This window comes from Ursus americanus, chromosome 10 (assembly GCF_024610735.1).
Source record: "Ursus americanus isolate L20-20 chromosome 10, mUrsAme1.1.p, whole genome shotgun sequence".
NCBI classification, from domain to species: Eukaryota; Metazoa; Chordata; class Mammalia; order Carnivora; family Ursidae; genus Ursus; species Ursus americanus.
The window spans coordinates 18,238,755-18,263,972 of NC_142136.1; the positions used below are offsets into that span (position 1 = coordinate 18,238,755).

The following is a 25,218-nucleotide window of genomic DNA, read 5'->3' on the forward strand; positions in this document are numbered from 1 at the left end:
ATGTCGAATAGCTCAGCACAACGTGTTGAAAGGATATCCTTCCTCCACTGAATGGCATTTGCACCTATCAAATTTTAGTTGTGCAAATATGTGTGGGTCTATTTTTGGGTTTTCTTATCTATTCTATGGGTCTATCCCTCTGCCAATACCACACTCTCAATTCCTGTAACTATGTAGTAAGTTTCATTATCAGGTAGATTGATTCTTCCCACCTTATTCTTCTTTTTTCAAAATTATTTTAGCTATTTTAGGTTCTGTACCTTTCCATATAAATTTCAGAAAAAGTTTGACTAAATCTACATAGAGTCTGCTAGTATTTTGATAGAAATTATGTTAACACTATAGGGTAATTTAGGTGAAACTGTCACCTTTACTATGTTGAGTCTTTCAATTCATGAACATGGTATAGCTTTCCAATTATTTAGGTTGTTTGATTTCTTTTGTCAGCATTTTCAGCATACAGCTCCTGTATATTTTGAGGAAGATTTAAACCTAGATATTTCATTTTCTTTCACTTTCTTTTTTCCTAGCTATTCTTCACATCCCCCACATCTCTTAATATTTATGTGGCTGGATGGTAAGTTATACAATTATATACCCTTTAACAATCATCCTAATGTGCCCAATGTAAATTCTTTGATTTGCATGTGTTCCAGTAAAACATATAAAATTGTTTGGTACATGTATTTTAAGATATATACATGGAATTGTGCTATCTACCTCATTCTCTTTTTTCCTTTCTTCATTCTGCCTTATGTTTTTAAAGTCTATCCATGTCACCATGGATATTCTTTGTTGATTATTCTTATGATGCATAATGCATTTTCCTAACCTTTCCCTCCATCACCCAGGTTGTCTCAATTCCCAACTACTACAACAAGCACTTTAATTAGCATGCTTCTACATGTCCCTTAACAGTCTCTAAAAATTTCTCCAATATATACAACCATTAGAAGGATCAGAAAGACAATAGAGAGAGAAAGAACATGTATCTTAACTATTGTCAAATTGCTTTCTAGCATAGCTGTACCAGTGTAGATTAGCAATCGTTAAATAAATTCTTAATTTGCATTCAAAATATACAATCTCACTAAAATAACAAACATACTAAATATATTGAGTAAGAGTTGCCAAATATACATAGATAATTTAATTTAAAACTACTTTGAAGATTTGCAATAAAAACAAATTAAGCAGCCGGCCTACATCATCCTAAAGTATTGCCCTGGGACTACAGCTAGAAAATAAGCATGTTAAACCCAGATTTTTTTAATTAGAACATAAACACCACATGTATTGTTCCTTCTTGAACCAGTGGGCACCTCTGCCACACTCCTCTGACCCTTTTCCCAAACCAAACTTTCCAGAGGCTGTAAGTGCCCATCGTTCTCCACACTGTCTCTCCTCATATAGAGAGGAAACCCTCTAAGATGCCTTGTAGACCAAAAAAATTAAAAAATTTAAAAAATAACATTTCACATTTTCAGCAGAGAAAACACAACTATCATACAGTTACATAATTTTATGGAACAGGGATTAGCAACATTTAAACCAAAATAAAATTTATCTTAATGAACAGAGGCCTTTAAAATAGTTCAATTAGATCTTAGATTAAGTTTTTATCATATTCTACCAACCACAAAACCTTTCACATCGCTCTGCAGGCTATGCATTTATTTATTTTGCCATGCTGCCGTGAAGGGACCAATGTGAAGTGAGCGGTTCTGTGTAGTGACTCACACACACACAATCTAAAGGCCAGTCCGCCTGGCGGGCTCAGTGGGCAGGGCGGCACAGCATGCTACTCCTGATCGCGGGCTGGTAAATTCAAGCCCCACACTGGGTATAGAGATGACTTAAAAAAATAAAATCTTTAAAATAAAAAGAAAAGTTATGCCAACATAAACTACAAACATCCCCAAGGTGACCAGAATGAATCAGCAATATCAAAAATCAAAAGCCTGCTGTATGTGAAGATGGTCTCATTTGGAGGACACTACAAAGATTAAGGCTTTCGTTTGCCATTGAATAATTCGCCAAGGATTCTGTCCCTTTGCATCACTCTTTTAATCAAACTTTAGATTTCTGTGCTCATACTAGTTTCTACTACAGTGAAAGTCAAACATTACAATTTAATACCATTTAATGAAATTTGAAAATTCATTTGACTACCAGCTGGGCAGCAGGAAAGCCTGCTTTAAGATGTACTATTATTATTCACCAAATAATTGTTCTCATTGCTCGACTTTACCAATATAGAGAGCACATCTGGCCATAACCACAAGCCCTTGCAACATGACTCTTGGCAACCCCATCAGGTGTAGGAATCCAAAGAGTGATCTAGAAGTTTGGATCACAAGGCACTTGTGCTGCCTGGCCGGTACAGCACTTCTGATAATGTGACAACTAACTTTATGCCATCCCCCTACACACTCATCCCCAAACACCGTTAGACAATTTTTACCCTGAAATGTTTTGCTCCTCATCAAATATTGGGGAAAATGTACACCATGAATAAAGGAAGAAGGACTAGCTAACACACACTGAGCGTTTATTAGGCACCAGCTGCCATACCAGCTACTTCACAGGGATTGCCTCAGTCAATCCCCATTAACTGCAGCCTAGAAGGGTACTATTCTTATCCCATCCTACAAGTCAAGAAACTGAGGCCCCACCAGCAAATCTTAAGATAGGATTCAACCTAGACTCTCCGAATTTAAAACCCCTGTTCTGAAACTCTTAAGCATATTGCCTGTCCAATCACAACAAGTGCTTTCCCCCACAACCAATGTTTGTTTTATTATGTAGTATCTTCAATTTATTCCCACTTACAGAGAAAAAAAAATGAATATGTTTCCTTAACATTCAAGTCAACTTTATACCCAGAGGAGACAGAGTCAAATAGTACAAGATAACAATATCCTTTAAGGTGCAAAAGTTCAATTATCTTTGTTTATACAAAAGTTAGCCCACAGGCAGAATTACCCTGGAATAAAAGGAACACAGCATAGCTATCCAACAATTACCCTTTATTTACTATTATGACTCTCTGGATCTTGAGATGCCATTTCAAGCCCTTTGCCTTCTGCATAAAAGCTATAGCATATATATTCCATTTATTGCTAGATATATTTTATGCTAAAAGCAGGGAGATATGCATGGATAATTTCCCATCATGAACAGCTACATTGAGAAATGGCTATAAAATTTAAGTCCTCTATTTGTCTGAGGAAAGAAAGGTATCTTATTTTCTATTACATTTTACCACTTTACCAATTAAATATTATGGATGATGGTTTAATATTTTCATCTTAATCCTCTCTTCCCCCAAGGCTATAGGGAAAAAAAGCTCACTATTAAGAACACTTTCATATCTCTAATAAACTATGTTTCATAATTTACAATGAATTATTACAACATTTAAAAATTTTAAATTTGGCGATAATGCCAGTTACATGAACTGTAAGCATTTCTAATTAAATAAGAAATGATATAAGAAGAAGATATTACTGAAATGATTGATAGTTATTGATAGTGTTTGGTAAACAGACCTTAGTTCATTTTTGATTCATATAAAAATGGTAAATGGCAATGATGCTATTCAAATTATGAGAATTACTACCAAAACTTCACATTTGAGTCCTAAGGGCCTTAAATTCATCACAGAACCTATTTGCTAAACGGGTTATTGACTAACAAAGAATTTTAGTTTCAATTTTATGTAATATGTTTTATAATTAAAATAAGCTTAAAATAAATTTCTCATATACAAACATGATTTTGATCATAATTACTATTATTTAACTTTATTAAGCACTGGCTTATTACATGCTTTTTCTCGTCAATGCTCAAAGTTCATTCACAAATTTCAAGCAACTCAATTTTATTTGTGTTATTTCTTTATAATACCCTTCACTTTTAAATTATGCTAAATATTGATAATATGTTCTGTTATGTAGAATCATGAGTTATTCTATCAAAATTAATGTTATTTTCACATTTACACATATGGTATTATAGAAACACAGTCTCTACCACTTCACAGAGCCTGATCATAGGAAGCAGTTGGAAATCCTCTGGTTCTTCCAGACCACGACTATTTTAATCCTGTGTCACAGATCAGCCTCCGCCAATATGTTTATGGCATAAATCACAGTGATGGCTTCACAGATGTATACTTATCTCCAAACTCATCAAGTTGCATACATTAAATACAGCTTTCTGTGTCAATCATACCTCCATAAAGTGGTTTTAAAAACAAAAGATTAGCCTCTATCAGATAATCAATGAATGTCCTGCCATGTCCACAAATTCCTTCTTCCACTGAGAGTTTTAGAAACAGATGACAGTTTCTCTCACTCCAACTTTTCCAGCAGACTCAGAGATTCCAAAGTCCCCGTGGAAAGCACCCTACCGCCTCAGCATCTCTAATTCGCCTCCATGACACACCAGGCCCACACCCCACAGACGCACCCTAGGTGCAGTTTACTACAATCAAGCCCGTCCTGGCCTCAATTCCTTTCCCACCGTGCCCAGGGCCCCGTGATGATCACACCGTATCCAGAATCTGACCCTTTCCCACCACCTGCACTGCCAGTACGGGGTCTAAGTCACCACAATGCCTCTTCTGGATTATTTTCCTAACCTCTTTCCCGGCTTCCCAGGTCCACCGTCACCCCTCTACAAGCTGGATGTACATGCCCCTCAGCAACTAGACAGAATAACTGTTTTCAAATCAAGCCACACCTATGGCAAAGACTTCTGTTTCAGAATAAAAGCCCCCCATGATGTGCACCTGGGTCTCTAAGACAGCCTTTCCAACCACTCTCCCAACCCCCCAGAGCCATTCTGGCCTTGTTGCTCTTCCTCTGACATTTGAGCCCCATTCCTACCTTCGGGTTACTCCTTGCTACAATGCTTTTCTCCCAGACATCCATGTATCCAACCCCTTCACTTTCATCAAACCTTTGCTCCAACGTCCCCTTCTCCCTGACTAGCCAGTTTAAGACTGCAGTCCTCCAGTACTGCCCCTCCCCTTCCTTCTGCTCTACGCTACGTTTTCCCAAAGCATTTAATTCATCCTATTTATACCTGTATTATATTTATTTTCTACTTTCCCTGGCTGAAACGCACACTGTGAGGACAGGGATTTTTGTTTCATTCCCTGAAGTACACCAAGCACTTAAAACACCGCTGGCACATGGAGATGGCCCCACGAGGGTTTGCAGGACGGATGATAGAATCCCCTATGATCTGTGCTCAACCACGGATTCCCACTACTCACGCTTTCTCCAGAGGCAAAATCTAGACAGGGCTAGAAACGAAAACAGCTGTACCATCATGCAAACTGGCTTCACTACTAATTAGTCATCTCCACTGTCAGCCCTCTAAGGGGACTTCAGCTCATTTCCTTTCCCGTTCCCTGCAGCGCTTCCGTCAGCGCTGCTCCACTGGCCGCACATTCCCACTCCAGCTCGCACCATCCCTACAGCTGCAGCAGGGCTCGCTGTCCCTGAGCACTTTGACATCGAGGGTGATCATCCCCCCAAAACTGGGGTTCTAACAATAAGGCAGAGGGAGAACAATTATATCTCAATAGACTTGAGAAAAGGACTTTTTAGGGGCACCTGGGTAGCTCAGTCAGTTAAGCGTATGCCTTCAGTTTGGGTCATGATCCTGGGGTTTTGGAATCCAGCCCTGCATCAGGCTCCCCGCTCAGTGGGGCCTCTGCTTCTCCCTCTGCCTCTGCCCCTCCCCCTCGATTGTGCTCGCACTCTCTCTCTCTCTCAAAATAAATAAAATCTTAAAAAAAAAGATTATTTTAATAAAAAAGATTTTTTTTAATTTAAAAAAAGGTCCCCAGTTTAAATTCACCCTCAGAGCCATGTGATGTTTATTTAGTATGTCCATGCTCATATAATGAATAAAAGGAACTAAAAGATACATTATGTTACCCCTTAAAGAGGAGAGGAGAGTGTCAAGGAAGTGGGAAGTAGAAGGGCCAAAGAAGATGTGAAGATGGTAGCTTCTGGATTGATGATGGAGACTGAGATGGAAAAACCCTTGGATACATAGAAATCAATGTTCGATTTGTTACTATTTATAATTTTTAGATTTTATTTTCCTTTATCATCACCATCTCATAAAATTGATTTTATACATACACCATAGGTTAATACATATCCATGTATGTGGGTAAGTATGGAGGTGGTGATTTAAAATTATTTTTCATATTGAATTAATATGATAGGAATGAACCAGAAGCAAATGAAAAGAGTAGAAGAGCAGAGGGAGGAGTAAGCATGTGACTACAAGCCATGCAAATATGCAGAAACCTTGTGGAAAGCTTGAATTTCTATAGAAGATGGAAAAACATTTGAATTATTTTTTTTAAAGATTTTATTTATTTATTAGACAGAGACACAGTGAGAGAGGGAACACAGGCAGGGAGAGTAGGAGAGGGAGAAGCAAGCTCCCCACTGAGCAGGGAGCCCAATGCGGGGCTCAATTCCAGGACCCTGGGATCATGACCTGAGCTGAAGGCAAACGCTAAATGACTGAGCCACGCAGATGTCCCAACATTTGAATTATTTTAGCTAAAACTTTAAGATGTGGTAATCAAAACTGATATATGTAAAAAAAAAAAAAATTATACCTTAAAAAAATCTTTGGGGTGCCTGGGTGGCTCAATGGATTAAGTATCTGACTTCACCTCAGGTCATGATCTTGGGGTCCTGGGTTTGAGCCCCATGTTGGGCTCTGAGCTCAGCCAAGAGTCTGCTTCTCCCTCTCCCTCTGCCCCTCCCCCGTTCATGTTCTCTCTCTCTCTCTCTCAAATAAAATCTTAAAAAAAAAAATTTTTTTGTACCTAAAAAAAAAAACCTCTTAAATACATACAAAACACCAACAACAGGGTCTATACCCTCGAAGTGTGTATACAGGTCCACGGGACATAATCATAAGGGAAAATAAAGAACACAAAAAAATAAAGAACTGTTTGCAAAAAGACATTCCAATGCCCTAATCAGGGAACCATGCATTTTGAAAAGAAGATACCATTTTGCACCTATCAGTTCCGCAAATCTTTCAAATTTCTAACAATACTAATTGTTGGGAAGGAAGTAGAACAACAACAAAGGACAGCAACCACCTGTGGGAGTTTGAACAGGTTCAGCTCCTTTGAAGAGCAATTCAGCTGTATGCAGTGAGGCTGACAATGCACATGTCCAGTAAGCCCCAGTCTCACTGTCTGCCGTCTGCGTGAGAACCCCAGGGGAACACGTGCCCACAGAGACTTGAGCAAGAATGATCGCTAACGCATTAGAAGTACAAAAATATTCTTGGGATGTCCACCAAAGGAGAATGAACAAATGTCCTAGAAATGTACCTATTAAAAGAAATTTTATAAATCACTTTACATGGATGAGTAAGAGAGAGGTAGAAGGACAGATAAATTTCAAAAACATCACTAGTTGTAACTTCCCACGTGTCCTGTCCTTCCTTTAACACAGAGGTAGCTCTTAAGAATCATCCCTTGTGATCCCTTATGCAAAAGTAAGATTGAACTAATATGAAGATAACAAAATGATAAAGAATCTGATGAAATGTTAACTCATCTTTAAGAAAATAAATGTGCGGTTCTCACACTGAAAAGATTTAACTGAAAATGTGTTTAATATAAAATCAAGAAAGAATTGTTTCACCTACTATGAGCAGGTTACTGTGTTTTCTAGGTGAGATTACCGTGGCAACAGGTGATATTATCATTTCCTATTGTCAGTCAGAATTAAAACAACTAAAAGTTTACTTCTTAAAGTTTAAAAATTAAATTTTGCAAAGTAAACCCGGTCTTAGGTCTATACCTAATATTATTTCCACAATCGATAATGCTGCATGCCAAGCCAGTTTTATTTCCAGCTGAAAAGTAATTTAATCTCTTGCAATTTTTATCTAGAACACAGGAAAATTATCCATTTTCGGAATTAACAGCAGCCTGCTGACACAGATTCAAAAGAAACAATTTTTTAGCATTTCAGAGATAAAGGACAGTGGGATAAAGACCAATCGCATCAATAGCTGCTGTAGGAGATAACAGGCTACACCACCAGCTGCCTAAAACCGAAGGGGGAAACAGTGCAATCACGTTCCGAATGCCACTGACAGAGACACCATCATGTGCCCCTTGCTAGTTCACAAAAGCAATAACCAGATGTTGGCATATGAGAAGTCTGAAGGAATCAACACAAATAAAACAGATGGAAGGTCCGGACACTTAGGACCAAGCACCCGACAGCGCTAGCACCTAGTAGGTGTTCCGCCGCTAGAGTAAGTCATCGAGAGAGGAATACATGAGAGAAAGCAATGAGGAAGGGAGAGATTCTGACATTTTACTTCAGAACCATCTTGGAGCGAAGTACTGTTCATTCACACGTTTATTCACACAGTTCAGTTCATTATATTTACTGGGTGCTAGAGATGGAGAAAAACAAGCCTTCTGCACACTGCCAGGCTAAGGCTACCCGTTCTCCTACACTTGAACTTTTGATCAGGTAATTCTCAGTGTGAAAAACAGTATTCCTCCTTTATCCTTCCACCTAAGGCTCTTCCAAGGAATAATTTTAAATATTATCCAGCTTTGTAAAGCATAGCTGAAGTGAATAAAATAAGATTCATGGACTTGATGCTTAATAACATTTATATAAATCTCTTTACTCTCCTATACGTTGATATATATTCCAATATTCACTGTATCTTTGTGCCTTTGACTGTAGATGTAGGTGTCTTTGACTTTAAGTTTACAGTAGCTATACACGAGCTACACGCTTCACGGTAGCTAACATCTGTTAGTGGAAGGAGGAAAGTCCATTAATTACATTCTCATTCTGAATTCACCTACTTTTTAAAATAAGATATTTAATTTTGAACATATTCTTATATTTCATTAAAAATAGGAATGCATTTTTTATTAAATTCCTAAATCTCACATCTCAACCCATGAGAACAAGCTTGCCAATCTTTCAAGTACTTACAATCGAGAAATGAAAATTTCATCAGCCAAGAGAATGACATCATAAATAAAAATGCTAAATCTTTCCTGCTGTACCATTTATCACTCAGTCTTTTGTAATGATGTACACATTTTAAATGCCATATATGGAACTGGAAACCTCCAGAATAAAGACAGTATCTACCACATATTTTAGAAATACAGGAGCTACTGGAAGATAAGAGAAATAGGGAAAGGTACCCCACAAAGGAAAGATGTAGCTTTTTAACCTTACCTTCCCAACGTTTCAACAAAACACAACTTTCCAGGAGTGTTCTCCCAAAAATTCCTTCTTTTTTATTTTTTGCTTCCTTTTAATTTTTGAAAGTGATGCTATAAATTTTGTATAGTTTTCAATTTAAAAAAATTATACCGCATCATCTTATTTGAACGGAGATTAAAAAACTGACAAATTTGAAAACTGCATAAGAGTTGCTTTTTTACAGTAGATGACATAATCTCTGTCAACTCCCTCTATTTCTTTATGAGTCACACTGTACTTTAGTGTATAAATAAATAAAACATTATGAAGAATACTTCCAAAATATTTTTAAAGCCAGCACCCCCACACTCACAGTAAAAGAGCTGAAGGGAAGCAAACTCTTTTGCCTGATCTCAGGCTGTTCTGCTTTATTCATGAGCATTATTAAGCCCCTGAAAATAAAGAACAGTTATTGTCTGTAAAGCCAACGTTCCTCTTTGCAAACAGCACCATGTACTTATGAACAGCAACAGACACAGAGATATCAGCTTGTTCCTTCCAGCTTATAAAATGCTCCATCCTGTATGAATGACTACACTTAAGATATAGTGAAGTCCCAGGTCATAATTATGGACCCTTCCAAAAATAGTTTTTTGTTTTGTTGTTTATTTTAAGGAAATCTGACTGAGACAAACAAAGTCTATAAAAGAAAAAGAGAAGAGCTGTCCCAATAGGCTGAGTCCAAGTCTACTGGTATGTACCTCCCAGGGCTGACCTCCAGAGCTGAATGTGGACTGTATCTGGAATAACCTTACGTCTTCTAGCACCGTTGCCAGCACTGTTTCCTCCCCCCCTTAACAATTCCTTCACCTCACAGTAATGTGGATGCCCACTAAATCCGCAGACCCAAGTCATCATTCCCATTGGCCACATCCAAGGGGTTGCTTCAAAAACATGCTTTCACGGGATTCTATAAACGCCGTGAGAGAAGGAACCATACTACATCTAGACTACTACCTGGTCTAAAGTCTTTTATAACCCAAAATACCAGTTAAAAAAACAGGTTAATACTGTTGAAACAGAAGACATAAATGAAATATTTAAAAGTCAAAATATCAAAACGTAGCCAATCTACTTACATCATTTGAGAAGTGAATTGATTTCCCCATTAAATTTCTCTCAAGCAGAGAGTCTCCCAATAAAACGTGTTGGCTTCTTTCTTCTTAGAAAAATAAAGACTTTGAATTGTTTTCAGATATTCTCATGGCACAGAAACTAGATGGTCGGCATTTTACTTTCTGATAAAGCCGCGTGCTCGATTATGGTACAGTAAATGTGATTTCTCAAATTGCTTTCAGCATATATATTTAAGTTTGTTTTTATGGACATAAGCCTAAAGCTACTTACTCTATTTATTAAATTAAAAGCAGGTATTCTTCTTATGAGCGAATGTGTTCCAGTAAAGTTAGCCTTTAGGTAAATTTCTTCTCAATTTATCTTGCGTTCTCATGATTCTTAAATAAAACTTGACATTTCACAAAGGGAGAAAACAACAATTTGTAACAAGTCATATTTAAGAAAGTTCCTACCATTTTCATCTTTTATGATTAATGTTTAAGTAAACAGCAAAACTCAACCTATTGAATACAACACAATGAATTAAAGAGAAAAATTTCTTACGTACATAAAATTACTTGACACCCTGGTAGATAGAAGCAATGCCATGTATTTCTACCACTTCACTGTCACCAAACTTTCAGCAGTATCACCAAAATTCTTCAGCAGCCTGAACCCATCTTAAAAGTCTAAATAATTCAGGTTTTGTATTTTTCCCAATCATTTGAACTTAATGTTCTCTCTCTATAGATAGATAGATACATAGATAGATAGATCGATCAATCGATCGATCTAGGGATAGAGAGATAGATCAATCTATCAATATAAAGATTAAAAGTTGCATGTTCTACCCACTGAGCCAGCCAGGCACTCAATAATGTACTCTATCTCTCTATCTTGATCAATTTATCAAGCAATGATATCAAGCAATTTATTGATCAGCAATGTGTGCCAAGTTACAGTATCTTTGAAGGCAGAAGAAAATGTTCAACTAACATTCATTGACTGCCAGTATATTAGCAACTCAGGGCATTTATTTCACTTCTATACTTAATACCGCTATCCAAAAATACTGGCTTCTTTGGTCATGATCTTCTTCGGCCATATATTTTTACTTGAAGGGATTTAGTTTTGACACTAAAAGTTAAGAAATCATAATGCCGCTTTTCTGTTCAAAAGTCTTCAATGACTCTCAAACTCAAGCTGGTGCTTTACATCTCCTTCCATGTGAGTTCAGCTCACCTTTTTAAGCATTTGAATCTCTACCACACTCCCCATCCCTGTTCTGGTCAAATTGGTTTATTCACTGTCCCTTTATCCTTACAATGTATTACCCATATTGTGCATGTTGTCATTTTCATGAGACAAAATCATTACATCACTGTGTGTGTGTGTAGTTAAAGTCTTCTGGTTCTGGTTCAGCCAGTTAAAATTACAATTTTTTGCTTAAAAAGGCGTATCAATATGTTTTCCTCCAACAGTTTCCTATGAATATATCCCATAACAGAAATAAGGTTGTTTCTAAGACATCTAAAAAAAAATCACTAATATAATAACATCTTAAAATCTGACAAGTCAGTTTCCACCAAGAAAAAAAAAAAATCCTCAATTCATCATGAACTACATTTCATCTCAACTTAAATTTTATCCTGATTTATTGTATTTATTTTATTTAATGAGCATAATTTTAAAAATTAATCAGCTTTGTGCTTTAGTTATGCATGTAAACAGAGCACAAATTATTTAAATAGACTGACATGAATATACTTAAGAAAAAAGAATACTAACAGAAGTTATATTTTGCTTTGAACGAAAGCAATAAATTTGTTTGAAAAGTAGTTTAATCTAGATATTTTCATTCTAATCATATACAGAAAAGCTAATGCTTTATAAAAGGAAAAATAAATTAAGCTATTTTATTGTAGTAATAAGGAATTTTATAGAGATGATGATTAAAATAAGAAAAAGATCATCTATTTTCCAACGTGCCTTGTAATTTTATAACCCATTAATTTTATTTCTGAACATACTGTTTGAATTAAGGTTGAGTTCTGGTCTTAGCTGATCCTTAAATATCCAATTAATATCTCCTATTTTACTGTTCATCAGACTTGTCTGCACTTTGATATATCACACTGGTGTTCTTATGAAAACCATATGAGGTAGCAAGAGGAAAAATTAGATAAATATTTCTTCAAATCATATTTTTAAAAACAAATCTATAATTACCCTGTTAAAAGCAATGAGATTTTATGTTATAGCAATGAGAGTTTATGTTATATAACCTACTAAAATCTAATTATTATGCCCATCCATGTTGAAGTAAAACCGTGGTCAGAATACTGGGGGCCCTGGAAGGATCCTAGAAGGGCATGTATTTCCAAGGACCATTTCACTAACGTAACGGTTTCCCCAGTCCAACTAAATATTTATGCCCCAGGATGACCTCAGAAACAAGTTTGGAGGGTTAGAAGAAGCTAAAACTTCATTTTATACCAGAATAATGGTATGCAAAGCTAAGTAAACCCAGCCAAGTGTCCCAGTATAATAATGAGGAAAACTACATAACAAGGCTTCTCCTTACTTTCAGAAATCAAGATACATTTACCTTGAAAAGCCGCGGCATTTCGCGATATTAGAAACTTCAATGTCGAGCTGGATGTTTGAAGCACTTGCTGCATATCTTGGCGAGCTGCAGTCTGGTATCTCTCCTCCATCTTCCTGGTGCAACACGTAGGTTTTTTGGATATGCAAACCTGAAGATCAGGTCCTGGAACAGATACAATATTTTTCAGAATAATTACCTGTTCATTTAACAAACATTACATGTTACATGTCAGCACTGCATATAAGGGGCTCATGTTCTATGTGAGAAACTGATTTACTAGAGCAGTTGCTATTTAAATATATATAAAATATATATATATATAGGTATTGTCCATTAACCCAACCACGAAACAAAATATTCTAAACCATTAACTCTTCACTCAACTATTTTATTAACATATTGATCAAATGTTAAGTATGTCTACTCAATTAACTAATTACCATTAACTAACAAATAGACTATGTAATAGAAAACAAATTAACTATTACATAAGTACAGAGCTAAATCAGGAAACTTTTATTTTTGCTTATTTTGTTAATTCAGCCAAAAGTATTTGATCTACATATGTTATACAGAAGTATATGAGGGGCGCCTGGGTGGCACAGCGGTTAAGCTTCTGCGTTCGGCTCAGGGCGTGATCCCGGCGTTATGGGATCGAGCCCCACATCGGGCTCCTCCGCTGTGAGCCTGCTTCTTCCTCTCCCACTCCCCCTGCTTGTGTTCTCTCTCTCGCTGGCTGTCTCTATCTCTGTCGAATAAATAAATAAAATCTTTAAAAAATTTAAAAAAAATTTTAAATTTAAAAAAAATAAAAAAAAGAATTATATGGGCTAAGACAATTATTTTTCCTGAGGAAATACAATCAAATTTTGTACATCAGATAAAGATGAAAAACCTTCACCTAATTTCTCAGCTCCCCATAATGCTCGTGCTTCTCGTGGAGTAAGTGATTATCAGCAATAACACTGTAGTGGGGATCGTGATTCCCATGGGCCAAACCCACCATCCAAAACTCTACTCATCACCTAGCTTGCTAGAGACAATTCCTACCATTAAAAGTACTTTTTTTTTTAAGATTTTATTTCTTTATTTCAGTGACAGAGAGAGAGCATGAGCAGGAGGAGAGGCAGAGGGAGAGGGAGAAGCAGGCTCCCTGCTGAGCAGGGAGCCCGACGTGGGGCTGGATCCCAGGACCCTGGAATCATGAACTGAGCCAAAGGCAGTCGCTTAACCAACTGAGCCACACAGGCACCCCTTAAAGTACTTTTCAGTTTTACAACCGTATTCAGAAAACTTCTGGGAAGGTGCATATTACGTGAAATGTGAAGTTATTATACATATGTTAATAGTTGTGGTTAGAAAAAATGATAATATGATTAACAACTCTCATCCTAGATGAGCTAAAACCTCATTTTATACCAGAATAATTTACAAATACAAAAAAAGTAAACCCAGGAAAGTTTACCAGCACAACGATAATATGCAAATTACAGAACAAAACAGGGCAGGCAGGCACCTTTCTACACAGCAGGTGTGCTAGAGAAGGAAGTAAAGGGGCACCGCATGGATGGGGCCTATCCAGGATAACACTGATGGGGTATCAAGGTATGAGCCCCAGGGCATCCCAAGGCTACTCAGGTTTTATGTAAAGCTCAAGACAATTTTATTTACATGTCCTAATAGAATACATTCACCCCAAAGATACAGACATAGTGAAGAGAAGGGCCATATGCACCCCAATGTTCAGAGCAGCATTGTCCACAATAGCTAAATCGTGGAAGGAGCCGAGATGACCTTCAATAGATGACTGCATTAAGAAGCTGTGGTCCATATATACAATGGAATATTACTCAGCTATCAGAAAGAACGAGTTCTCAACATTTGCTGCAACATGGACGGCACTGGAGGAGATAATGCTAAGTGAAATAAGTCAAGCAGAAAAAGACAATCATCATATGGTTTCTCTCATCTATGGATCATAAGAACCAGGAAGATCGGTAGAGGAAGAAAGGGATAAAGAAAGGGGGGATAATCAGAAGGGGGAATGAAGCATGAGAGACTATGGACTCTGAGAAACAAACTGAGGGCTTCAGAGGGGAGGGGGGTGGGGGAATGGGATAGACCGGTGATGGGTAGTAAGGAGGGCATGTATTGCATGGAGCCCTGGGTGTTATACGCAACTAATGAATCATTGAACTTTACATCAAAAACCAGGGATGTACTGAACGGTGACTAACATAATATAATTTAAAAAATATTATTATAAGAAAAAAAAGAAATAAAAAAAATAAAAACTAAAAAAAAAAAAAAAGAATACATTATTTCCTTATTTTAGGGTAGGAAAAAGAGTTGTAGCCTTACTGATGTCTGGGGAGTTTCACAGCATCCATGTTAGCTCTTCACTGACCATAAACACACACACACACACACACACACACACACACAGACCCTGTCAAGCTCCCCCTTCATCACACATTTCCAAAAGTTGGTTCTGGGTAAGATCAAAACATGTGAAATCAGTCTGAGTTTCCTGCCAACGCAGGACACCAAAATTTCTAATGATTTTGGTTTTAGTTCACTTAAGTTCGACAAGTAACAAATGACAGCATTTGAGCACTTCACAAAGGCGAGGAGGCATAAAATATTTATGTGTGTCACAGTAGGTAATATTTTGGCAATTGTTTTTCATTTATCTTGCCTAAAGTTATACAAAAGCAAATTTCACTTCAAATAGTAAAGCTGATTGAAAGAAAACAAAGCTATCTTCTCAGCTTTATTCCTAAATGAAAGGAATGAGGAATTAAGCATTCAGAGAACAATAATAGAGATTGGAGGAAAAAATCAATAAATAAACATTAATGTATATAACATATTTAGTATGAGAAGGACTGCTAAGGAATAAAAATAATAATAACAATAACAACAACAGGGGCGCCTGGGTGGCTCAGTCAGTTAGTGGCTGCCTCTTGATTTCGGCTCAGGTCATGATCTCAGGGTCATGAGATCAAGACCCTTGGTGGGCTCCATGCTCAGCAGGGAACTGGCTTGAGATTCTCTCCCTCCCTTTGCCCCTCCCCACCTCAAATAAATAAATCTTTTTTAAAAACCCAAAAACAATAGATTTTTGCAAATGTCTCTCCAGAATTCAAACACCTAACATGATTTGCTTGACCACATTCCTAAACATAGCCTAGAAAGGCCTCAATTTGGGACCACTCCTTCCCTCAGGCATGCTCCAGCCTCATCTCAGGTAATACTGCTGCCCACTGTATCCCTCCCTTCACACACTGGCCTATTTCAGTTCTTCATAGTCACCTAGTGCCCTCTTGCCTCAGAGCCACTCCCCACGCTCATCTCTCTGAGGGGGATGCTCTCGTCCTACATGTGCTCACTCATACATGTGGCAAGCACACACCTTCTCCTAACTCATTCTCATCTATTTTTCTTTACATTTGAACTCAGTCTTCCTGCAGGAACTTTCCTTAACCTCCCAGACAGCTCCTGTCCCTATTATAAGCTCCTGAAGTACCTCATGCCTCTCCATTGCGTTTATCGTGGTCCCAACGTTATATTCCTTCATGTGATTGCTAATTAATTAGTCCCCTCATCTAACTGTAAAGCTCCAAGTGAAGGAATTTTCTTATTTTTTTAAAGATTTATTTGTTCATTATAGCAACAGAGAGCACAAGCAGGGGGAGGGGCAGATGGAGAAGGAGACAAGCAGACTCCCCGCCGAACATGGAGCCCAATGTGGGGCTCACTCCCAGGACCCTGAGATCTTGCCTGAGCCAAACCAAGAGCTGGATGCTTAACTGACTGAGGCACCCAGGCGCCCCAATTTTTGCTCAGTTTTATATCCCAGTTGACCAGTACAGTGCCTAAAAAAATCACAGCTACTCCATTTTTTATCCATCAAACTAATAGTTGAGGATCTACTGTGCACATACATTGTCTCATTTAATCCTCACATTAACCCTATGATGTAGGGACCATTACTGCCACATTTTACATATGAGGAAATGGAGACAGAACAAAAACTGGCCACTGTCACATACCTAGGACTACAAAATGGTGGAGCTGGTGTTTGAAAAATGACAGTGATTCCCAAACTATCTTCTTCACCATCACCCTACTGAGAAGAAACCTGTAGTCTTAAATCTATAAATAGTTTGTCTACAGACATAACTGGCCATTTTTGATTCTTGTTTGGCTTCTTCTTCTTATAAGAAGTCATCTGCTTTGTCAGTTCCAAGAAACTAAGTTTTCGGTTAGGAACCATCCAAGGAGTAGTTTTTTGTTTTTTTTTTTAAAAAGATTTTATTTTATTTATTTGACAGAGACAGCCAGCGAGGGAGGGAACACAAGCAGGGGGAGTGGGAGAGAAAGAAGCGGGCTCCTAGCAGAGGAGCCTGATGTGGGGCTCGATCCCAGAACGCCGGGATCACGCCCTGAGCCGAAGGCAGACGCTTAAGGACGGCGCCACCCAGGCGCCCCCAGGAACCATCCAAGGAGTTTTACTCAAAAACAAAATAGGCGAAAATATAAAGTTATAGAGTTGGCATTTGCACTTTCACCCAATTTTAAACGGTGGGAAGCACAATTAGAAAGGTACTACCAAGGGCACCTGGGTGGCTCAGCTGGTTAAGTACCTGCTTTCTGCTCAGGTCATGATCTCACGGTCCTGGGATCAAGCCCCACATCCAGCTCCCTGCTCAGCCCTCTCTCTCTGCCCCTCCCCACCACTCATGTTCTCTCTCTCTTCCTCTCTATCTCAAAAAAATAAATAAAATCTTAAAAATAAACACTTGAAAGAAAGAAAGAAAGAAAGAAAGAAAGAAAGAAAGAAAGAAAGAAAGAAAGAAACTACAAGTTACCTTGGCCGCTATCTTAAACATAATGTGGGAGAGAACCCATCAGGTCTCACAGCTCTGAGTATGCAAGGACAGCAATGGAGACCACTCAGGAGCAAACACATCCCTCGCGTTGATGAGGATCTACATTAATTAATCCAGACTTTATAATGACAATGTAACACTAAACTCCAAACCAAATCAGGGCTGTTATTCAAAGACCTAGTTATGTTTAATTGGCATGACATTTTCATCGGTATTCAGAGTTGGGGTAGCCGTGGAGGGCAAGAGTCTACAAGACACTGGTTCCCTTGCTTTCTGTATCAGTCCAGAAGACAGACGAGATGAACCAAACACCCTCAGGGAAAGGACTGCGTCTTACATTTTGCTCACAGTATAAACACAAAGGACATAACAAGCTGTTTGTTGATAAAACGCCCAACATGGAAGGCTACAGTTCCCCCACCATAAACAGAACAAGCACCCTAAGAAAGCAAAGCCAGATGGAGCCCAAACAGACATCATGTAGGTAGCAAGACTCATTTTTAAAATACTTCAAAGCCTGGCTTCAAAGAACATGGCATGGACTAAGAATGCTATGAAACAGCAGGAGGACATGACCCAGGCTCAGGAGCAGTAGTCACGTTTCCGAACGAAAAAATCAAGCTCTGCAAGAATTCAATTATTAAAAATGAATGAAATGAAAAATAAACAGCAGGCTCCTTGCTGAAGGGACCTTCAACCAGAATTTTGGGGGCTTTTCCTCTTCTCTCATCCAGAAGCACCAGTATTGGTGAACATGTCTTCTTTTCTGTTCTCCAGCATGAGAAACTGTTACAACGATCTCCTTGCTTATGTATCTTTTTTCTTTTTTTAATGTGTTAAATAGGAGCATTGGTAGGCATTCTGGAAAGATGGCCGCAGTGAAGGCATGGTTTTCACTATCTCCAAATCCCCACATGAACCAGATGGAACTAGAAAATAAATCCAGGAAATGTAACAAAACTAGATGATAGAGTATTCCCACGATTTTAAAATATAAACAAGGTGGGGGAAAACTAGCAACAGCCATAGATCCTCACGGTATCAGAGTCTGGACAGCAGGTAGAAGAATGAAACAGTGGGATAATGTCTGAAGAACCTGGGTACAGGAGAACTCCCAAAATAGCCAACAGAATTCACAGAAAAGAACAGTGGGCCAATTTGAGAATGGCAGCTGAAACAGGGAAAGTTTGGCCCTTTTGATTATTGGGTACGTGCGAAGGACCCATGATAGAAGGGAGTGAATGGTCAGGAGCAATCCGGACCTCTATGAACTCTAAAAACAGATCAAGCAGGCTCTTTTTCAGGATAGAACTCCACAGAGAAGAGGAACTTCTGGAAGTGGGACCAAAAGTCAACAGAATAGGGATCCAAGAAGCATAGATAAAGAAGGTCTAGACCAATGTGAGAAGGGAAATAAAGCCAAGAAATTTCAGAAAATAAGCACCCATATTTTTAAATGTTACACAGAAACAGAAGTAGTTTTGTAAAGTTAGAAAAGCTTTTCTGAAGCCTGTCTCAATCTAAATGTCCAGAAATAATACTCACATAATACTCACTTCATATAAAACGAACAAAAAATACTGAGGTCAAATCTCACACAGAGTTATTACAATAAAAAAGACAATAAGAAACAGAATAATATTCCCACAGACAAAGCATACTAAAAAGATACACACCTAAAAAAACAAAAAGGTAGTGAAAGAATAACACAAATCTATAATCAGAAAACTTCAGCTAAGGGGCGACAAAACTCAGGAAAGAAGTAAAGATGAAAGAAAAAATTCTGAGATGAAAACTAAAACAGAAGGAACATAGGAGCCAGTCCCACAAAGGTAATGCCTTAGGAAAGGAAAAGATTTTAAAAAATAAGAAATTTTGAAAAATCAAAAAGAATGAAAGGATTTAAAAGACAGTAACAACAAATATTGCAAGTAATATTAGCCATGGAAGAAGAAAACAGGAAAAATACTAACATTTTATGTTATGCTACAACTGCTAGGGATATAATACGGGATAAGACAAATAATTATAGAGTATTCAAATTCTATTCTCTAATTCTATCCTGTATCTTTGAAAATCAGGATTTTTTAGTATGGAAGAAAGGAGATAGAGTCATAAAGAAATAGTAAAGTAAAATTCTGTAATCTTGAATTTGAATTGAAGTATCAATATGAAATTTTGAAAAATTTTACCTTTAAAAATACATATTTCCTAGTTCACTGAAAAGGCCTAGAAACAATGACCGACTGAGTGGCAAAAGGCATCCCTTGTGCCCAGATTATCATCTCGCAGTATCGTTTCTTCCAAGATGAAATGAGTGCTTCTTAAAGAAATGCCTCATTCTGGGTCTGGAACAAGAAATATATAAGATGACAAACTACCTAAAGCATCTTATCCACTAGAGAGCAAAGAAGCCATCAAATAACTAGTAGGGTCTCATGAAAAGGATTCAGGAGCTATGTTAGTCTGCTTGGGCTGTCATAAAATACCACAGACTGGTCAGTTAACAACAGAAATTTATTTTCTCACAGCTCTGGACACTGGAAGTCCAAGATCATGGTGCATCTCTTGAGAAGTCTCTTCTTGTCTTGTAGATACCCACCTTCTCTCTGTGTCCTTCCATGGCCTTTTCTTTGTGCAGGTGTACTCCCGGTATCTTTTCTCTCTTCTTATAAGGACACCAGTCATTGGAGTAGGACCCATCCTCATGACCTAAAGTATTTAACCTTCTTTCTTTCCTTAAAGACCTTATCTCTAAATAGAGCCATATTGGATGCTAGTGCTTCAACTTATGAATTCTGAGAGGGGGGGAGGTGGAGAGGAGTTGGGACACAATTCAGTCTAACACAGCAGCCAATTTTAAAAGATGCCTACTGGCAAAACATGGGACAACCCAAGCTTCAATAACAATGATTGTAATGAGTTGTAATTAATCAAATATGCTTAAATCCAAGGGTTTTCTATTTCCGTGTTTTATTTTATAATAAAGAAGACATTTAAAATAGAATGGCTAGTTGATAACATACATTCTCCTTTTGTCTCAAACATTTATTCTCCCCTAGTCAACTTACAGGGTTTTTATACTTGTAGCCCAAACCACCTTTATTGATGGCTAACATAGAAAAGAGCCCTTGGTACCAAGACACTGAGATCAAGATATATTTCAGGATCACCAGAGTAGATGTTACATGTCATAAAATACCAAATGCTCACCAGACGAAAATAGGACCTTGGAATTAAGAGTGGGAAGGTTATACTGGTAAACTTGCTCCTCCTATCTTTTCTGAGATTGTCTTCTTGCCATAAATTCTGAAAGTGATAGGAGTTTGTAAAATGTTATATGGTGAAAGGGTTCTGACTGAGTCAAATGTATACCTTCACCTAGCTGGAATAAAAAATACTGAAGTCCATGAATCCAGCAAGAATAATGACAATGGCATTGGTTCCGCTAGGAGCTGGCGGGCATGTGTTATCCCTCCTGGAATTTCCTTGTCAGTTTCACCTGTCCCTCACTCACACACATGCGATTCAAATGAGATCGATACGCATACACACATGTATACATATATACAATGATGAGTCTAGACTGATTAAAACATAGCATCCTATCCTGTCGGCACAGTGATTGATTCAGAAATAGCCAGTCACAAGAAAGAAATGCAAAAAGATACTTGCTGGGGCCTCCAGGAAAACAAAGCTCTCTCTCTCCTGCTGGAACTGAATTTAATGACACAAGGACGCAGGGCCTGCAGATGCCACAGTCATTCCCCAGCTCGGAGTGACGCCTGGATCTACCACAGCTTCTGTCACCGGCCAAGAGACCTAGCCACAGCAGCATGACTAATAGTGCCCGGGTTTACGGCGGGCTAGGCCACGCCACTCTCTTTTATGCTTTATTCCAGAACTTCAAAAGGACTTGATATTAAGTGGAGAGTTGAATAGCACCTGCTTAATGCCTGCTCCAGTTTCCTGCTCTGAAGTGGTAATAACCTTATATGTCCAAGAAACAGGAAGAAGGGTCCCACTTGCGTATGACAGTGCCACCAACAGAGCGCAACCATTAACTCTGGACAAAGTGAAACATTCGATGACCTGAAAGCTCTAGAGAGTGAACAAAAGAGGGAAGATTCTGGAGGGGAGTCACTATTTTGAAGAAGGGAAAAGCCATAGGGTTTGTTTCCCGTCTCTGTGGCTTTTAGTCCGAGGGCAGCCCATCTATAAAGTGGCTAAATTCCAATAAAAATAAATAAATAAATAAAAACAAAACCTCAATTCTTTTTAGAACCAAAGCACTAGATGATAGAAATCCAGGCAATCACAGTGGCTGGAAAGTGAGGAAGAAACACCAGCCAAGGGAGGGCCAGAGAGAGGGAACCCCAACTGCTATACATACACTCTGCCCAAATCTCTGGCTGAGACCTAAACTACACCTCTCACAGCCAGGGCCGACTCTAAGTTGTCCTGCTACTGGCAAGCTAAGGGAAAAGGACTTGATTAAAACTGCAGTAGCTTCCCAAGAGGCACAACTGACAGTTTGAGTCCAACCAGAGTAATTCCCTCTGAAGACAAACATATTAACACTCTTTGGAGGAATATAATAGAATCCAGAGACACCAATAACATAACATTCATGGTGTCCAGAGGACAATTTAAAATAACTGGACATATGAAGAATCTGTATAATGTGACCCATTTTCAAGAGATAAGGCAATAATTCAGACCAACACGAGATGATCCAGATGTTAGAGTAAACAGGGAAGGGCTCTAAAGAGCTATTACAACTCTGTTCAGTGAAGTAAAAGGAACATGTGCTCTGAAAATTAAAGAGTAAGAAATCTCAGGAGGGAAAAAGAAACTACAAAGAAAAACAAAATGGAAATCTGGTAACTGAAAAAATATGCAAAATAAAAACTCCATAACTAAATAGAAATGACAGAGGAAAGAGTCAGAGAACTTTAGGAGAGACCAATACAAAGTATCCAATCTAAAGAAGAGAGAAAAATTGAAACTACATAGAGACAGACATAAAGAGTGCCTCAGAGAGCTGTGGGAGAATACCAGAAAATCTAACATGTAAAACTGGGGTCCCAGGAGGCAAAAAGAGAAAATAGGGTAGATAAAATACTCCAGGAAATAATAACTATAGATTTCCCAAATCTGGTAAGAACCGCAAATTAACGGATCTTAAACCTCATGTTTGTGAACCCTGTATGTGAACTAAGGGGAGAAAGACAGGAGACAAGGTAGGTTCACACAACGCCTCCTAGCTCACACTTAGGAGGGATTTTCACAATGAAGAAAGGAAGTAGGGGAGTGACATGATTTGATTTGTTCTCACAAGTTCACCTAATTGCTGTTTTGAGAATCAGTATTTCTGTATTGCAAATGAGAGGATTTGGGTAAAAGTGATGAGAAGTGGTTGGATTAGATAGCCATTGAAGGTGGAAGATAACTTGGATGTCTTAGATGGGATGTGGCAGGTAAGACACAGGAATTAAAGACAACCCTTAGATTTCGGCCGGAGAAATTGGCTGCATACATGGTAGTGGGAACGGAAAAGGAGAATGCACAGAAAGCACAAGAAGGAGCAGCTTCTCAAGAACCCTCCGAGAGAGATCCAGATTGAGGCTGTGAGCCTGGGACTTTGAAACACAAAACAGTACTATAAATACTGAGAGTTTCAAAGAGACCATCTAAGGAAAGGGTTTAGTTTATTAAATTTAGAGGGTTTCACCCTTAGGCCAGACAATTGTTGTTTTTTTGTTTTTTTTTGGGGGGGGGGCGGTTTGTGTTGGTTTTGGGTTTTTTGTTTTGTTTTGCTTTTGTATTTTTGTGGGAGAGCTGTCCTATATGTGGTAGATATTTTAGCAGCATTCTTGAACTCTACTCCCTGGATGCCAGTTGCAACTCCTCCCCATCGAGTCTCCAGACATTGCTCAATGTCCCCCTTGGGCATACTCAATCGCCACTGGGTGAGAAGCAATGGCCAAAGACAAAGCTTAGCGATCTGAATCGGAGCAGAGGAGAAGCTCTTGAAAAGGATGGGACAAGGAGCCATTAATGAGGCAGAGGGACGAAAGGTAGGGTAGGGGAGAAAGGAAAAGATGGTGAAGACCTGCTTTCAAGAAGGGAGAGATCTGTTCTGCTGGGGAAAGGAGCCACATTCAAGAAAGCCTGTACTTGGGGCGCCTGGGTGGCTCAGTCGTTAAGCGTCTGCCTTCGGCTCAGGGCGTGATCCTGGAGTTCTGGGATCGAGCCGCAGGTCAGGCTCTTCTGCTGGGAGCCTGCTTCTTCCTCTCCCACTCCCCCTGCTTGTGTTCCCTCTCTCACTGGCTGTCTCTCTCTCTCTGTCAAATGAATAAATAAAATCTTAAAAAAAGAAAGAAAGAAAGAAAGAAAGAAAGAAAGAAAGAAAGAAAGAAAGAAAGAAAGAAAGAAAGAAAGAAAGAAAGAAAGCCAGCCTGCCTGTACTTTTCTAAGACCTATAATCATCTGGGCTACTCTTTTGGTTGTTTTCTTGACTGTGACTACATGAACAATCACACTGCATTTGGGATCCTATTAATGATAAGAAATAATTACAAGGTCATTTGAACTCGTGAAAGGTGTTGTGCTACAAAGGGTAATGTCCACTCCTTTCTAGCTTCTGCCAACCCTGACGGGAAGGGGTACCTAACAGTCCCTGATAAGTGCCCTGCATCCTGGTGCTTACCTGACCATTTGCTTTTGTGCATTTAATTGATTCTATTTAATTTCTTTTTCTCTCCTGAGACTGCAAGCTCCGACAGGATAAAGACCACCTTTGCCTTGTTTCTCAGTGTGTTGTACGCAACTACCTCAGGGCCTGGAGCAAAAGATCTTCAATAGAGCATTCATCTCCTCCCCTTTCTCCTTATTTGCACATAAATATTTTGTAAGAATACTAAGATACTTTCGTGGCCTAAAATCAATGAGACAGTTTTGGTTTTGTTTTTTTTTTTAAGATTTATTTATTTGAGGAGAGAGAGAGTGCACACAAGCAGGGAAGGGGGAGAGGGAGAGGAAGAATCTCTAGCTGACTCCCCACTGAGCACAGAGCCCCATGCGGATCTAATCTCATGACCCTGAGATCATGACCTGAGCCGAAACCAAGAGTCAGATGCTTAACGGACCGAGCCACCAGGCACTCTCAGATAGTTTTAAATACAGATCCAGGATAAGAATATCACTGAAGATATTCAAAACTGGTTCGATAAACCTTTTAAAATAGTATTTGTGATTATTGTAGAGTTTTACAAATATTCCTCATAATAATCTATTGCTGTAAGTTATAGATTCATCCACTTTTATGGAAGACAGGCATTGTCCTATA

The 25,218-nt window shown here is 38.5% G+C and overlaps 1 protein-coding gene across 1 annotated transcript in view; it reads right to left on the reverse strand.

Annotated features, from left to right (window-relative positions):
* GPC5 (glypican 5) overlaps positions 1-25,218 on the reverse strand; it is a 653,116-nt gene that overhangs the window by 598,078 nt on the left and 29,820 nt on the right. Inside the window, exon 2 of the mRNA XM_087865050.1 lies at positions 12,973-13,134. Within this exon, the coding sequence (XP_087721176.1) occupies positions 12,973-13,134 (162 nt within the window). The remainder of the gene's footprint in view (positions 1-12,972; positions 13,135-25,218) is intronic.